This window comes from Peromyscus californicus, unplaced genomic scaffold (assembly GCF_007827085.1).
Source record: "Peromyscus californicus insignis strain IS unplaced genomic scaffold, ASM782708v3 Scaffold_10__1_contigs__length_136768540, whole genome shotgun sequence".
Taxonomy (NCBI): Eukaryota; Metazoa; Chordata; class Mammalia; order Rodentia; family Cricetidae; genus Peromyscus; species Peromyscus californicus.
Genome location: NW_026294391.1, coordinates 59,724,165 through 59,741,559, shown reverse-complemented (window position 1 = coordinate 59,741,559; position 17,395 = coordinate 59,724,165). Strand labels below are relative to the sequence as shown.

Here is a 17,395-nt window from a genome sequence, read left to right as displayed (position 1 = left end):
CCTAAATGCTGTCAGGTGTTATGGATAATGATAGGATTAATTTTTCTGTGGAATTTAATTCTGCTGGTTGCAAGAGCTGGTGACAGCTTCCCCAGAGGTGTGGGTTCCCTTGTGGTCCACCCAGGCCAACCTATCATCACACTGAAGGAGAAACTGAGAGACCGGCTTCTTCTACAGAAGTGGCCGAGCTGAGCTCCTGTGCAGCATGCTTCTCATATCCTATTGTCCTAGTTTGCTCTCTACTGATAAGATAAACACCATACATGACCAAACATCATACATGACAAACACCATACATGACAAACACCATACATCACCAAACACCATACATGACCAAACACCATACATCACCAGACACCATACATGACCAGACACCATACATGACCAGACACCATACATGACCAAACACCATACATAACCAAACACTATACATAACCAAACACAGTACATAACCAAAAGCAAATTGGGGAGGAAAGAGTTTATTTTATTTTACAACTTATAGTTCATCACGACCAGAAGTGAGGGCAGGAACTTGGAGGCAGAAACTGAAATAGAGGCCATGGAAGAATGCTGCTTACTGGATTGTTCAGCCTGCTTTCTTATAGAACCCAGAACCATCTGCCCAGGGATGAGACCACACACAGTGGGCTGGACCTTTCTACATCAATCATCAATCAATGAAAGGTCCCATAGGCATCAGGACAGTGGTGGCCCATACCTTTAATCCCAGTACTTGGGAGGCAGAGCCAGGTGGATCTCTGCGAGTTTGAGGCCAGCCTGGTCTACAAAGTGAGTTCCAGGACAGGCTCCAAAGCTACACAGAGAAGCCCTGTCTTAAATTCCCCTCCTCCCAAAAAATGTCCCATGGGCTTGCCTAAAAGCCAATCTGATGGGAGCATTTTCTTATTTGAGGTTCCCTCTTCTTTAGATAACCCTAACTTGTATCAAGTTAAAAAAAAATCTAACTAGCACACCTGTCTTTCTCTAAATGATGGATAACAGGCCCAAGCCTCAGAGATAAGTGAACTTCCTAAGGTCAAACCAAGGGCTTGTAACTGGGATAAACAAATTATGAAATGTTTAATTCCTGTGCAAATATCTGAATGGCTTTTTGTACAGGAGTGTATGTGCTCTCCCAGCCTCTTTCACATGTCCCCCATCATGGGTCTTCCCTGCCAGTATTAGCAGCTTCAAGATGCTAGAGAGTTCAGAAAATGAGAACATGCTGGCGCTGAGCCAGAAGTTTCTTTTGCGTTGAGGCAGCAGCCCCTGCCTGGTGCTGTAGCTCGCATGCTTCTGTCACTACAGTTTCCAGCAGAGAGGCAGGGCCTAGACTGTTTTTGCTTCCTTTTGTGCTGTTTAGAGCTCCAAGGGACAAGGAGGCGCAGCTAGTTATGAGGCTGAGCTAGGCAGAACCCAGGACTTCTGCTGACTTCCCCCATTTTCTTCCTCGTACTAGACCAATTTCACCACTTAGAGTGATAGAAAATAACATTAGAACATAGCTGAGACATCTTCATCATCTTATAGCCTAACTCCCTCGTTTTATGAATTTTGAGGGTTTGGGGCTGGGATGGGTGTGCTTCAGACAGTAAACTGCTTTCCTTGTAAGTGTAGGGACCTGTGTTTGACCATCAGAACCCATGTTTTTAAACGCTTGGCAAGAAGAAAAGAGAGGACAGCAAGATGGCTCAGTGGGCAAAGGTGTTTGCCACATGAGTTCAATCCTCAGGGCCAACATAAAGGCAGAAGGAGAGAACCGACTCTACAAAGTTGTCCTCTGACCTCCACATGCACACTGTCACAGACACACACGTGCACGCATGGATGAGCTTCTTTCTTTTCAGTTTTTTGGTTTTTGGTTTTTCAAGACAGGGTTTCTCTGTGTAACAGCTCTGGCTGTCCTGGAACTTGCTTTGTAGACTAGGCTGGCCTTGAACTCACAGAGATCTGCCTGCCTCTGCCTCCCAAGTGCTGGGATTAAAGGTGTGTGCCACTGGCTTCTTTTCAGTTTTTCAAGATGCTCCATCCTAGGAACTGGTGGCCTCCTTTGCTCTCAGTGTCAGCTGCAGAAGTTAGGCATGGGTAAGGAAAGGAGGGCATATAGCTCCAGATTCTCAAAAGCCACCCCGTAGACCCTGTGGTACCCTACAGTTAGTAAAGCCAACCGACATACCAGGTATGTAGCCCCTGAATAGTCTGTTAGAAAGGAAATAGAAAGAGCCTGCCAAATGACCTCATTTGAGACCATTTTTGAAGGCTGCATTCCAGTTTGAGGAGGGATTATAAATTTCCAAGCCTTGACAAGGCCTCATGGAGGATGATAAGAGAGAACTAGATACAAGAGTTAGCAATTTCAGTTAAATAAGATCAGTTAATGGGGTCCTTTGTGGTATATACTGATACGAACTCTTAACTGCCATGATCGCCTTGATTGATAAGTGGGTCTGATTTTAGCTCATGGTTGCTTGTCAACTTCCTACAGGAGAAGCTGGGGCGGCTCGGTTCTTATTACTAGCTTCTATATAACTACCTCAAAATGGCCTGGACCAAGTTCAAAGTCTCCCAACAAAGACATTCTAAGATGGCATTATCTTCTCCAGAAACCAGTTCCTAACCTAACAAAACCACTGTCAGCAACAACACAGACAATCTGTAGGGCATGAAACAGATTTGACTTGTGTTTCTTCTATGTGTTCCTGGGTATGTTTTCCTGCCTATTGGTCAGTTGTGGAGTTTTGGAAAATCTGCGGGCATCCTAAGGCCTTAGTAAACAGATCAGGTCTTAGATCTGGCCCTGACATGACCTGGCTCGACCAGCTGCAGTGAGCTGGGAATGGGGTCTCCTCTCTATGCCCACAGTCCAAGGCTTCAGTCTGGCTCACAGACACTGATTGCAAATGGCCTTAATTAAAAACCAGAGAGAGAAGGGGGCTGGTTTTCAGAAGAAAGACAGGTTCTTCTGTTTGGAGTCGTTTTGCTCAGCCCAAAGAAATCACGGTGACTAGTCAGTGCTCCTGAGCTGCTTTGGGAAATTGCAGATACCTTAATGTTGGCTTAGCTCCTTTGCACAGCCTCTCTGTTGCCTTCTCAGGGTATCCTGCCAAGTTCAAAGGTTCTCAGAGCCACAATGCCTGAAATATCTCAGAAAGATTATGTGGGCTATATCCTAAAACATAAGAAAACCTGAGACAACTTCCCAATGGTCTCTCTCAGGCCCGGGTATTTTCTAAATTCTACCCCAACCAAGATGGCTGTTGGCTCCTTCTCCATTTTAATAAGCTGTACTTTGCATCGAAACCCCCATCTAATCATCATGCAAGCCTTCCTTGCCTTCTCCCTTCCTCCTCCCATGCCTTACTTGATCTGAGAACATGAACAAAGCTTAATCCCAGACCCTGTCTCAGGGTCAGAAAGCAGAAATAGTGATTCCTCCCTTTGCTCATCATCCATTGCAAAGACCAACTTCTTTGGCTATGGGCAAGGCAGTGTCCTTCCCCTCTCACAAGTGTTTTTTTTTTTTTTAAATTCAGCTGCATAGGCGCTCTCTTAAGGGCCAGATCCCTCAGTGAAGGGTTTAGACAGGACTTGAGTACATAGTAAATATACTCCAACTGCTCGCTCTGCTGACATCCCACACAGCCCCATTTTACAGATGATAGAAAGGAAGATCTGAGAAAAGAAATATGATTTCAGGCTCTTGTTTCTCTAGGTCCTCTCATTCCTGCTCCTGGGCCTGATGTCCATGATGATCCCCCTGTGCCAGGACTTCTGGGGCCTTATCGTTGTCTGCCTCTTCCTGGGACTATGTGATGGCTTCTTCATCACCATCATGGCTCCCATTGCATTTGAGCTGGTGGGACCCATGCAGGCTTCACAGGCCATTGGCTACCTCCTGGGCATGATGGCCCTGCCGATGATTGCTGGGCCTCCCATTGCAGGTGAGGCTGATCTCTGAGGAAGGTGTGAGTCCTGTTTTCCTTGGGAGGCCCCTAGCTCTTTGGAGTACCTCTGCTTGAGACCTCTTTCCCCTTGTATAAACATCCTTGTCAGAGTGCATGAAACTCCTAACGGAAGAGATTAAACAGTACACGGGCATGGGGTGTCCAGGGCTGTATATGTTTCACTAGCATTTCACTGTAGACAGTGTGCCTCCTTCTAGAGAGTAGAAAGAAAAGTAAAGGTAGCCTTCCCAATCGCTGTGCAGCCTAGGCTGACCTGGTAGACTAAGCTGGCCTCAAATCCTTCCTCTTCCTGATTCAGCCACCCAAGTGCTGATACTTTTTTAGGTATGCACACCACACTGACTTTGGTCCCAGTTTCTCTTGACTCTCTCCACAGTGAAGTGATTAACTTCAAGGTAGTTGAGTAAAGGAAGTGGTCAAAGAGAAAGCTGGCTTGGCTGGGTTTACTAAAACTATAGATACCCTCCACTTCCTGCTCTTCCTCTACCCGTTTTGGAACTGAACCCATAGTAGAGATAGAATTAAGGAAATACTCCAGGGCTGGCAAAATGCTGCTGTGACATCTCAGCGTCCAGACTGCTCCCTCCACACTCCCAGAAGAGCATAGTGAGTACAAGAAAGCGAAAAAGCAGTGAAGAGAGAACTCCATCTCCTTTCCAGGGATTTACTGCAAACATCAGTTCATGTGTTCACTTCCCCTGGGCTTGGTAAATGAGCTCATTCACAAAACACTCCTTGAACACCAACTATGTGCAAGGCGTTGTGAGAGCACTGTGTGACCGTGGTAACCCTTTCACTCTAGGCTCTCGTGCAGTGGGAGCACTCCTAGGAAAGGAGCCCCTAGCCACCCAAAGAGAGCCGGAGAATGCACGATTCTGTCCACTTGGCTTATTTCCTGAGTAAACAAAAGGATAAGCATCTTCTTGCCTTTCTTAGGTAGTATTTCTGGACTCATCTTCACAGTGAGGTACCTCCTATTAGCTTCTGAGGTCAGCTTCTCAAATCAAACACACCCATGGGATTGGTAGCTGGATGAACCCAAAGGACTCATGCATAGATGAACTGGAAGAAGATAGGCACATTCAGCTCAGCTTCCTCCTAGGGCAACTGGAACTTCAGAGAAAAGGGCAAGAGGAGGGCTGTAAGGTGCTCGCCATGCAAGCCTCCTGGTCTAAGTTTTATCTCTGGAATGTAGGGTTGTCCTCCAACTTCTGCATGATCACTGTGCAATGCATGTGCCCACACACACATCATACGCACACAGTAATAATAAATAAATGTGAAATAAAACAGGAATTCAGCTGAAATGCTCCACAGGAACAATATGAGGGTGGGAGGGAGGGGGCTGGGGACTTCCACCGTGAACCATTCTCTTGAGTCTTTTGAACTCAATTCCTTTGTAACTCCAGCCCTAGGAGTGACTGAAAGGTGGCTGGTAGCTTAATGAAAGACAAAACACAGAAACTTTAAAAGCAGCTTCATTAGCTTCTTTGCTAATGATATTCACCTCAGAGGCATTTAGCCTTGAAGTTGAAGGAGCTCCTGAATTAGGGCAGCACAGGCCAACACTCTTGATTGGCACTGGGCTGACCCCCAGAAGAGAAGAGAGAACATCTCGGGGTTGCAGAGAAAAGCTAAACTAAGCTCATGTCTCTTGATCCTTTCAGGCCTTCTTCGAAACTGCTTTGGTGACTACCACGTGGCCTTCTACTTTGCCGGAGTACCCCCCATCATTGGGGCTGTAATCCTCTTCTTTGTCCCTCTGATGCATCAAAGGATGTTCAAGAAAGAGCAGAGAGATTCCAGCAAGGATAAGATGTTGTCCCACGATCCGGACCCCAATGGAGAACTGCTGCCCGGCTCCCCAGCTCCTGAAGAGCCGATTTAATGCCTCTGTCTTGCCATTGTGTGCTCCCCCACCCCACCCCTCCATCCCTCCCTGCTCAGCATTTACATTTTTGCCACCAGCACACTTGTTCCCAAACCTGTGCACACAGCATTTCAGCCACCTGACCATCTCCTCTGAGGCGACGCTCTCAGTGTTCCAAACTCGTTAACCAAATTCTCCCCCATGAATGCCTTGAAACTTGCCAGGCCCTTCTTCCAGGATCTGGGAAAATGTGGGATCACCCCCTGGCCTTTGGATCCTCTCCATATACTTTCTAGCCCCCTGGGGGGAGGAGGAGAATGGGACCTCTGGCCCCAGCTTGTTAGTTACCCACTACAACCAACTGCCAAAGGTGCTACTGTGTCCCCAGAACCCAGTGGGAGAGACCCAAGCCTCTGCCGAGGAATCTGTTGCCATCCATCCTTGGGAGCCATTTGGGAGTTGTGGGCAGGAAGGCCAAAAGAGACAAGGATCTTGTTTTGTATTGACGCTCCTAAGGGCTCTGCGGCACCCCATGATATTGTTGTTAACCATCTGTTTCCCTCTCCCTTCCTTTTATTTTCTCTCTGCTGCCTCCTCTCCATCTTCTTCCCCTCTATTTCTTCTTACTGTCATAGACACATAGGTGCTTGAAGAAAGGAGGGACCCAGAGCTTGGGCCAATCAGCTTCATTTTGGCCTAGACCATCCCGAACACTAGCACTAATCCTGCTCATCTCAGGCGGAGCTACATCTCACTTTTGGGCTCAAACTGATATATAATTATAGACTGGAAGAGCAGGCTATCACATAGGGAAGGGATCTTAAACACTACAGAGTTCCATGTATCACTGATTTTGACAGATTAACCAAGAGGCCTTTCCAGTTTCCCATCCTTGTAGCCACCTGTCAAATGTGAAGAAACTCCTTTCATCTCATCAGACACAGGAGGAATGATGACAGTTCACTGGCATGATGGGGGGTGTTGCTATGGTTAACGACTTGGTGAAGGACCAACTCCTCCGTCTCTCACTCTTCATAACAGGTCAATATTTCCACCTGGGCCAGGCCAGGAAATGAACTGACTTAGAAAGAAAAAGAGAAAAAACCTCTTTGTGTACCTGTCCCGAAAAGACATAGGCAGCAACTGCACATAGGGTTGGACAATTTCTTTTAGGAAGGGGAAGCCACCCTAGCCTTTACCACCCAGTCTGTCCCCCATTCTGGGCATCCTGGGCCACTCTACTGAGTGCATATTACAGGTGCCAGAAAACGGAAGTTCTGGACCACCATCATCCCTTTGAAGTTGGTGCCAGATACTGCCCTACACCCAGGCTCTGGGCAACAGTCTTACTGAAGAGCATTCCAAGTGCCCCTGGCCAGAGGCAAAGGGCACTGCCAGCCTGGTCCAGTTGCACAGCTCACCTCATTAGGAACTCAGCCTCTCTCCTCCCTGTCTTTGTGTGTGTGTGTGTGTCTCTCTCTTCTCTAAGCCTTTGTTTATTGTGTTCCTGTACCCAACCTTTCATCATCTTTTGCCAGGCATCTCTGGCTGTTATTTGGACCCAACAATAACTTGCCACCCCAAGCCAGGGTCATCCCAAGGCCAGGAGGATGAGGTTGCTCTGAGGGGCTCCAAAGAATACAATGGTCCCCACACATGAGTTTTTCCGTTACTAACAGGCAGCTGGGGCATAGTTGGCCTCTGATGTTTCATTCAAGGCCAAAGTCCTGAGCCCCCCTCCGCTGGTCCCAGTCCAGCTCTTATCAACTCCCCAAAGGAAAACCCATTGGTTCTTGGCTCTGAGGACAGGAAGGGGTGGAGTTACTGTCCTGTCAGCTCAAGCATCTGTGCAACAGGAGAAACTGGGCCCCAGGAGCCCTGTGACTCCCAGGAGAGGCCATTGAAAACATTGGAGCTGCAATGCCTCTGCTTCCATTCCTCCTTGCCCCATGCCCCACCCCCTCCAAGCCACTTGGGGTGAGGGGCTCCGGGGGTGGGGGGAATGAGCGTGCAGTGCCTCCTTTGTTACCCATGGCTGGATAGCTCTTAAGAGTCAGGCTGCCACTCACTTCTCTCCAGATGGAGGAAAGACATTCACAGGTCCCAGATCTGCCCATTCAGGTGTCACCTAACATTGGCAGGGTGTCAATTTATTTTCTCACGCATGTGTGTGTGTGTGTGCACATGTGGGCTTGTGTGCTTTCCGAGAGACTGTTGTTTGGCCCAGGCATCACAGTATTAATATTTAGAGTAGGAAGTAGCCTCTTAGGCAACACAGTTAAAACGAAAAGAACGAACCAAATTTCAGAGCTTGAGACCTGGGACATTTAAATCCTCAAGGTGTTTGGAACAAAATAAACAGATCTAAACGTTTGGTTTGAGTATGTATGTTGTCTACAAGGGTGTCATAGTTTTAACCTGGTTGAAAGCAGAAAATTTGGCTTCACAACTGTTCTGTTTCTGTCTGGTTCTCTGCACTCCAGGAAAGCTGACAGCAGAAGAGAGGAACTGGGGGAAAACTGTTTCAGACTGAAATGTTCGATGGTACTCTTTAATGGGGGACGTGGTTACTTCACAAAATGAGAACATAATTACTAGCTGAGCTGGAATGGAGGCCCCGTCAAGGCTAGGCCACCACCTTGATAGAAAAGTGCCACACAGCAAATCCGCAAATACCGTGAACCCCCATCTGTCTTCCTTTATTTTATTGCTGGGGTACTTACAGAGGTTAGTATATCTCAGCTACACAGCCCCACAGCCACAGAGTCTGGAATGGAAGGTGATCCATGAGAGAGACAAGACTGTCAAAGCTAGGAGCAAACCTAGTCTTGGTTTGATCTTGATTTTAAATGGGGAAAGTGAGGCCTAGAGCTGGGAGAGGGATTCTTCTTACAGATTCACAGTTCATCGGGGACAGAGCAGACTGAGGACATGCCCACCTCATTCACTGTGCAGCAAGCTCATTTCTAAAGCAGTATCCACAGGACTAGCTCAGAGCAAAAGTAAAAGGTGAGCGAAATCTCCCTTTCAGCACACCCCACCTTTTCAGCGTTACCCTTGCTCCCAACCAACACATAGCCCTGGTATTCCGTCTCCCTCCCAGCCACCTTTATCCACCCTTGGCCTTAGAAACCTGATTCAATCAAATGTCCTTCCACTCCCAACAACCCAAGAGGTACTAATAAAATCCAGCTCCCTCTGTCCCTGTACTGGACAGAGCAGGGACAAAGAAGGAACTGGTTTCCTTTGAGAAAGGATGGTTTACCACCCAGCTCTTGGCTATTGTTTCTCCTTGCTCAGTGCAGACACCCTCAAGCTGCTGGCCTCCTCCCACTAAGGCTAATTACTCTGTCCCGATGCCAGGCCCCAGGCTCTCTCACCCAAGATCTTCTGCCCCCTCAGTGCCTCCTCCAGATCCTCCAGGGCTCAGTCTGTGTTTGATCGCTAAGGATCATTAGATTTCAAAGCTGTAGAATCCTATAATTTTTTATGAGCATATGCTCTCCCCCAGGGCCTTTTCATGTCTGAAAAGGCAGCCAGCAGCTCCCTACCACTTCTCCACAGAAACAGAGCAGGCCAGCTGACAGGGATTACAAATCCCCAGTTTCTGACAGCTGGTACCGGGAGAGGGTGGGCGCTACTTAGAACAAGAAGCTTGAAACAAGTTGTGAAATTCTAATAAGCTGAACCATAGCAAGACCCCAGAAAAACAAAAGGGAAGGGGCTGGATACCTACCTCCCCCAAGGACTGAGGAGGCTGCGCTTCAAAGGCCTTTAGATGCTTGCCTTTCAGCTCTCTCTAGTGGTCACCAGACACACAGCTTCATGGCTGGTTTTTCTGGTCATATCAGTATCAGCAATGTTTCCTAGGGACCTGCTGTGTGTCTGGCACGCTGCAGAGCCCAAGAACTTAAGGTATGAAAGGAACAGAATTAAACACAATGATTAAGACACAAGAAGGAATTTGTACTATCTTCTTTGCAAGATATCTTTTCCTCTTCTGGGCCCAAGTGACCTGTTGCATACCAATCTTGGCGCCAAAATTAGGTCCTCTTGGGGACAGGACAGGGACCACCACGCCCCGACCCGGACCAAGACGCCCCACGCCCTCCCCCTCTGCTCCCCGCTTCAGGCTTCCCGGGCTGATTGCCCGGAAGAACTACCCGCGCCTCAGCGTCGGTTTCCTGCTGAGCCCGAGTCGGATAAAATTAGCCCGTTGCTCTCATCCTACAAGTGTCTGAGCCACGTACAGCGGGGGAGGGGCGGGGTCGATTGGGAAGCGGGCCACCAGGCGCCCTCCCCGCTGCCCACCCGCAGCACCTGTCGCGTGTGCCCTGCGGCCGCAGCCTCCCCGCTGCCCAACTGCTGCCCCAGATCAGAGACTGTAGACCCGCGGGGCGACCCTCCCCTGCTTTCCTTTGTCATCACACCCACCCCGTGTGTCCCTGCAGTGGCCGGGCGCACAGACCCGGGGCTGCACGCTGCTGGGTGACATCGCCCCTGAGCTCCGCACCCTGGGACCGCCTGGGGATGCAGGCGGCGCTGGGGACGCCGCCGGGTCTGCGTCCTGGTCAACTGCCACGTGGGGGACGGGGACAGGTACTCTGGCTGCTTGGCGGGCCTGTATCCTTTCTCCAGTCCGGGAGGGATGACAACCCTCAAGCTGCTCCGGGGAGCAGCATCTGCTCCCGCTCCTTCTGCGGAAGAGAGACCTGGGAGCAGCTTCGCACCCGGACAACTGTGCCCCAGCCCGATGGACACACTGCAGCTGCCACTGGTCCCAGCTCAGCTACTTCAAGATGCCCCGCCTTCTCCACCTCGCCCGCTACCGCCCCTGCCACCGCCACCAGTGGCTGTGGTGTCCACAGTGCCCCATACCCTATGTCTCGAGCCCTCGACCTGATCCTGGTTGGGTCTTCAGAAACCCTCTTCCAAAGGGCCCGCTCCTCCCTCCACAAGAGAGCATGATCCCAAAAGTCCCAGGGGTGACATATGAACACTGCCAACAAAGGGCCTGAATGAGTCCCGGCTGAAAGCACAAAGGGCATTAAGGGGTCTGTGTACTGAAGGGCCTCCTGTCAGAGACAGCAACGTCCTCCATCCTCCGTCCTCCGTCTTCCCTGTGCTCCTCACTTTACCTCCAATCCAGTCAGCCCCACCTGCCTTCTCCACTCAGGTCAGCCCAGCAGCCTGCTTCTGCCTGAGACTAGAAGACCTGACCTTCAGCCTCCTCACTGCAGTCCCCTCAACGGTCCCAGAGAGGCCTACACAGATCTCAGTGCTATGGCATGACTTCCCATGCACCAGATCCTGGGTTCAAGTCTCCAACACATCACACACACACACACATACACACACACACACACACACACACACACACACACACACACACACACACACCAGTGCATACCCCAAAATTCTGGGAGTCTACCCCACTTGTGCGAGTGTGCCCACAGCACAGGCTAGGTCCCCCAGCACACAGATCCTCCCTAGATCCCACTCAGAACAGCTGCCCTGAGGTCCCTCAAGGGAGCAAACGGGATTTGCCTGGTTGGGGAACCTTTGTCCAAAAGCGGTAAGCAATGGTGGGAAGTCCCATGTTGCCCCGAAGACAGGCTTTCCTCCCTCTTCTCACCACACACGCCCCGACTAAATCACCACTGACATGCTCCCTTCAGCCTCTTGCCTAGCAGAGGAGGCCCCTCAGGCACCCTAACTGTCCCCACTCTTGCCAACACTGTCTCTCCCAGGGTGTGGGCTTTCTCAGGAGTCCAGCTCTGCAGGTTGTTTCTGTCTTGGGCTTGGGCAAAGTCAAGGTTGCCTCCCAGATTGTTCAGCCAGCTGCCTGCTGGTTTGTCAGGGCTCAGGCATGTGCTCCTTTGTTCCTCAGTGACTGTACGCAGGGACCCCTCCACCCTGTGTAGACATGGAGGCTCCCTTCCATGACAACCAAGCCTCTTTCACAGCTTGTAGACAAGCATTCACAGCTCACACTGGATCCTCCCTCTACCCTGGGAGGCAGCAACTCTTGGGCCCAATTTACAGGTGGGAAAACTGAGGCCCAGAAAGCGGGGGAATGCCAGGTCCTGGACCTCTTCTCTGACTTCCTTCTACCCCACCTCACAGAACAAAAGCAAATCCCCTGACTTCCCAGGAAGTCTACCTTCTGCTTCTGAAGTCAGCACCTGCTCCTCCCCTGCCTGCTCTGTGCCCCAAAGAAGGCCCTGAACCAGTTCAGTAGCCCAGCAAAACTATGGAAGCATGGAGAGTAACGGGAGCTAGGCTAGATGCCATGTCCTGCATGGCTTGGTCCTGGGCACCTGGACAGATATACATACAGAAGAGCTGGAATGCAGTGGGCTGTGTGCTCACTCTGATGGAGTGCACCTATGAAACTACCAGGAAATTCAGCCAATTTATTATGCACAGCACAATGAGGTTAGTACAGACAGCACAGCCAGTGGTCTGTGAGGTGCTCTGAAGTTAGGGTGTCCACACAAAATTTGTCTTCCAAATATGCTTTTTCGGACTAGAGAGACCGCTCAGCGGTTAAGAGCACTGGCTGCTCTTCCTGAGGACCTGGGTTCAACTCCCAGAACCCACATGGCAGCTCACAACTGTCTGTAACTCCAGTTCTAGGGGATCTGACACTATCACACCAATGCACATAAAAATACAGTTAGATAAGTTATTTTAAAAAAAAATTCTTGTTTTTGTTCCACATAAGCATTCATTATAATACCATGCTAATATAAAAGCTAGACAAACATCTCACCAAGCAAGGAACCCTTAGTTGATCAGAAAATGCTGCCTCAGGGTTCCAGTGTGGAGTCTTCTCTGGTGAGGATGCTTCTGAAGCATTGCAGGCTCAACCCACGACTGTAATCAAGTCCTTCAGTTGTGGCAAGCCAGAGGGATGGCACTGGTGGAGGTCCAGAAAGTCCTTGAAAGTGCCAACCAGCAGTAGTGATGACAGGCAGGCATGTGTGACCTCAACAATGGTGCCAGAAGTTCAACAGTCACTGAAGCCAGAGGCACTGAGTCCAGTCTCAAGGTCCTCTTGCTGATGGGTATCAATGCAGAGGCTAGAGAAGCCATGTCTCAGGAGCACTGCAGTGCTATCCTAAGGGCAGTTCCAAAGATCCAATTTTTGCATCGTTTCACTGGGCAGTAGCTTTGCTCTATTGGGCCTCACAGCTTAGGGCTGGTTCACTAACATATTAATAATGCGTTTTCTTTTACCATTTATTATATAATAAAACTCAAGGGAAAATATAAGGATAAACCTGAGACAAGTCACAACGACTGCGGCACACACTGTCACCATCCACTTCACAACTTTAAAGGGCCCGAGCAACCTTCTGCCCTGCCTCCTCTTCACCCAAGGCCTCTCTTTTTTGAGTTTGCTGGGGAACTCTCTGATCCCTTCCAACCAGGTGAATGTGAACCCTGCCTCTTGAACCAAAGCCTGACTTCACTGAACATCAGACCACAACACAGACAAAATTCCTGCAACATATTAATGCCACCCTGGGGTTAGTTCATTAGCACAACCAATGCCTGTCTTGGATTTGGTTGTATCTGAGCTAGCTGCCTTATGGCAAGTCCATAACACATCAGCTATTGCCTTGATGGAGAGGCACTAGTTTCTATCTGAGCTTCCTGGTGGCAAGCTCCAATGTTAGAGGCAGCACATTATTATTCTAAAAACACAAAATGGTTTCACTTATGTTCCTAACAGTTGCCTAGTCTAGGTGGGAGGTCTCTGTAGGGGAGCAGTCTCGGACTATAAATATCTGGGAGAAGGAGGCTGTGGTCCATATTTTCTGCACATTGTTTATATTAATCAGGGTTCTCTAGAGAAACAGAACTGATAGAATTAATATATGTGAGATTAATTTGAGTGGTTTACAGTCTGTGGTCCAGCTAATCCAATAATGGCTGTCTTCCCAATGGAAAAGCTAAAAATCTGATAGTTGTTCAGTCCATGAGGCTGGGTGTCTCAGTTGGTCTTCAGTATACATTAGAATCTTGAAGAAAAGGGTTCTACTTCCAGGAAAGTAGTGCCTCAGCAACAGGGTAGATGAACTTGCCAGTGAGAGTGAAGGCAAGCAGGCAAATGCAAAAACTTCCTTCTTCCATGTCCTTTTATATAGGCTGCCACCAGAAGGTGTAGCCAGGATTTAGGGTGAGTCATCCCTACCTCAAATGAGGCAATCGGGGGCTGGAGAGATGGCTCAGAGGTTAAGAGCACCGACTGCTCTTCCAGAGGTCCTGAGTTCAATTCCCAGCAACTACATGGGGCTCACAACCATCTGTAATGAGATCTGGCACCCTCTTCTGTATACATAATAAATAAATCTTTAAAAAAAAAAGGGGGGGAGCTGGAGAGATGGCTCAGAGGTTAAGAGCACCAACTGCTCTTCCAGAGGTCCTGAGTTCAATTCCCAGCAACCACATGGGGCTCACAACCACCTGTAATGAGATCAGGTACCCTCTTCTGACCTGCAGTCACATATGCTGTATACATAATAAATAAATAAATCTTTAAAAAAATGAGGCAATCAAGAAAAATCTCTTACAGATGTACGCAGCAGCTTGAGTTTTAGTTAGTTCCATATGTAGTCAAGTTGATTAACCAAGATTAGTCATCACACTGGTCTTAGCTAAAGCTAAATGAAGTCAGAGCCCACAAAAGCCTGGTCAAGAATTTATTAAGATGTGTAATGGGAATAACACACTCACAAATACAGAACACAGTAGTCACCACTGATGACCCAGCTGTCATTGTCCTGCCCAAGGGTGATGAGAACCAATCACAAGCCACACTTCTCCATCACTTGTTCCTGCTCCAATCACCCTAGAGAGAGAGCACAACCCCTCTTCCTCAGTTCTTATCCAGTCACATACTCAGACAAGATCATGCCCTAGGGCTTGTCACCCCAATGTCATTGGTTGAACGGACCAAATTCCCACAACAGCTAAAAGTTAATCATTTCTCAACACTTGTACTTGAGCCAGAGGAAGCTTTGTCATTCCCCTAAGCCTAACCTGGGGAAGGCCTTACTGTTTCCATGGGTCTGAGGGATTGGGGTCCTTAACTTGGCTGTGTCTATGTCAATAATACACATTCACTCTGGGCTTCATTCGCCACCCACAGCTATAGTCTTTGTGGACCCCACTGTAGCTAGAGTTTTCCTGCCTTGCCCACAGTCAGGACAAATCTCTCTCACCCGCCAGCCCCACAGCCGCTCAGACCCAACCAAGTAAACACAGAGACTTATTTTGCTTACAAACTGTATGGCCGTGCCAGGCTTCTTGCTAACCGTTCTTATAGCTTAAATTAATCCATTTCTATAAATCTATACCTTGCCACGTGACTCGTGGCTTACCGGCATCTTCACATGCTGCTAGTCATGGCGGCAGCTGGCAGTGTCTCTGACTCAGCCTTCCACTTCCCAGAATTATTCTCCTCCTTGTCCTGCCTATACTTCCTCCTGCCTGACTACTGGCCAATCAGTGTTTTATTTACTAACCAATCAGAGCAACACATTTGCCATACAGAACATCGCACAGCACCCCACCACACCCCTCCATGAGCTTCCCCTATGGAGGACAAAAGCTGAGCAACTAAAGATCTTGAGCTGCCTTTCATGTGATGTCTTCATCGCTCTCTGTCCTTGTCAGTGTTCTATTGCTGTGAAGAGACACCATGACCATGACAACTCTTACAAAGGAAAGCATTTAATTGGGGCTGGCTTACAGTTTAAGCTCTTGTCATCATGGTAAGAAGCCTGGTGGCCTATGGAGGTCATTCTTATTCAAACCACCACATTCCACTCCCTGGACCCATAAACTTAAGCCATATCATAATGCAAAAGTACGTAAAGTTCAACTTTAAAGTCCCTATAGTCTTTCTATCTCAAGACTACTTCAAAGCCCAAAGCTTCTTCTGAGACTTAAAGAATTCTCTTAACTGTAAACTCCTGTAAAATCAAAATCAAAAAGCAGATCACATACCTCCAACATACAATGCCACAGAATGCACAATAACATTCCAAAAGGGAGGAAAGGAAATACTGTGAGGAAATACTGGACTGGAAGTTAATACTCCAAAACCAGCATCTTGTGCTTTACTGCCTCAGTCCTTCTCTCATTACTACCAGATCATTATCACTGAGAATTAATTTCCAGAACTTCCCTTGACTTGTTTACTACCATGAGGTCTTTTGTCTAGGCTTGTTATTGGAACAAAGAGAAGAAGCTCATGTGGTGATTTGAATGAGGAATTGCCCCATAGGCTCATATATTTGAATGCTTGGTTATCAGAAAGAGGCACTATTTGAGAAGGATTAGAAGGATTAGGAGGTGGGGCCTTGTTGGAGGAAGTGTGTCACTGGGGGTGGGCTTTGAGGTTTCAAAAGCCTATGTCAGGTCCAGTTTCTCTCTGTCTCTCTCTCTCTCTCTCTCTCTCTCTCTCTCTCTCTCTCTCTGTCTCTCTCTCTCTCTCTCTCTTATGGATCAATTTGTAGCTCTCAGCTACTGCTTCAGTGCCTGCCTGCATGCTGCCATGCTTCCTGCTGTGATGATAACAGACTAAGCCTCTGAAACTATAAGCAAGCTTTTCTCTTTTATAATTTATTTTTATTTTATGCCTATTGGTGCCTATTTGCCTACATGTATGTCTGTGTAAGGGTGTCAGAAGCCTTGGAATTGGAGTTACAGACAGGTATAAACGGCCATGTGGGTGCTGGGAATTGAACCTGGGCCCTCTGGAAGAGCAGCCAGTGCTCTTAACCACTGAGCCATCTCTCTAAACCCTAAATGCTTTTCTTTATGAGTTGTCTTGGTCATGGTGTCTTTTTATAGAAATAGAACACTGACTAAGACAGCTTGTTTTCTTTTTCTTTGTTTTTTTTTTTTTTCAAGACAAGGCTTCTCTGTGTAGCCCTGGCTGTTTTTTAACTTCCTTTGTAGACTAGGCTGACCTTGAACCCAGAGATCTGCCTGCCTCTGCCTCCCTAGTGCTGGGATCAAAGGCGTTTGCCACTACACCTGTCTTAAAAAGCTCATTTTTTTTTTTTTTTGGTTTTTCGAGACAGGGTTTCTCTGTGTAGCTTTGCGCCTTTCCTGGAACTCACTTGGTAGCCCAGGCTGGCCTCGAACTCACAGAGATCCACCTGGCTCTGCCTCCCGAGTGCTGGGATTAAAGGCGTGCGCCGGGACTGGAGAGATGGCTCAGAGGTTAAGAGCAGTGACTGCTCTTCCAGAGGTCCTGAGTTCAATTCCCAGCAACCACATGGTGGCTCACAACCATCTGTAATGAGATCTGGCGCCCTTCTCTGTATACATAATAAATAAATAAATCTTTAAAAAAAAAAAAAAAGGCGTGCGCCACCACCGCCCGGCAAAAAAGCTCATTTTTAAAAGAATTATTATTACATATTTCCACCTGATAACATGCATCCCTCAAGTCTTCCATCTTCCCACATCTTTCTTATTGTTAGAACCTATACAGTTTGCCCTCTTTCTCATCCAAACTCAGATGCACCCAGAAGAG

At 48.3% G+C, this 17,395-nt stretch overlaps 1 protein-coding gene across 1 annotated transcript in view; it reads left to right on the top strand.

Moving 5' to 3' along the window:
* The window catches only part of Slc16a2 (solute carrier family 16 member 2), a 120,342-nt gene extending 112,134 nt beyond the window's left edge, over positions 1 to 8,208 (top strand). The window contains exons 5-6 of the mRNA XM_052734357.1: positions 3,713 to 3,941; positions 5,633 to 8,208. Of these exons, the coding sequence (XP_052590317.1) occupies positions 3,713 to 3,941; positions 5,633 to 5,853 (450 nt within the window). The 3' untranslated portion in view covers positions 5,854 to 8,208. The remainder of the gene's footprint in view (positions 1 to 3,712; positions 3,942 to 5,632) is intronic.
* Positions 8,209 to 17,395: the final 9,187 nt, after the last annotated feature.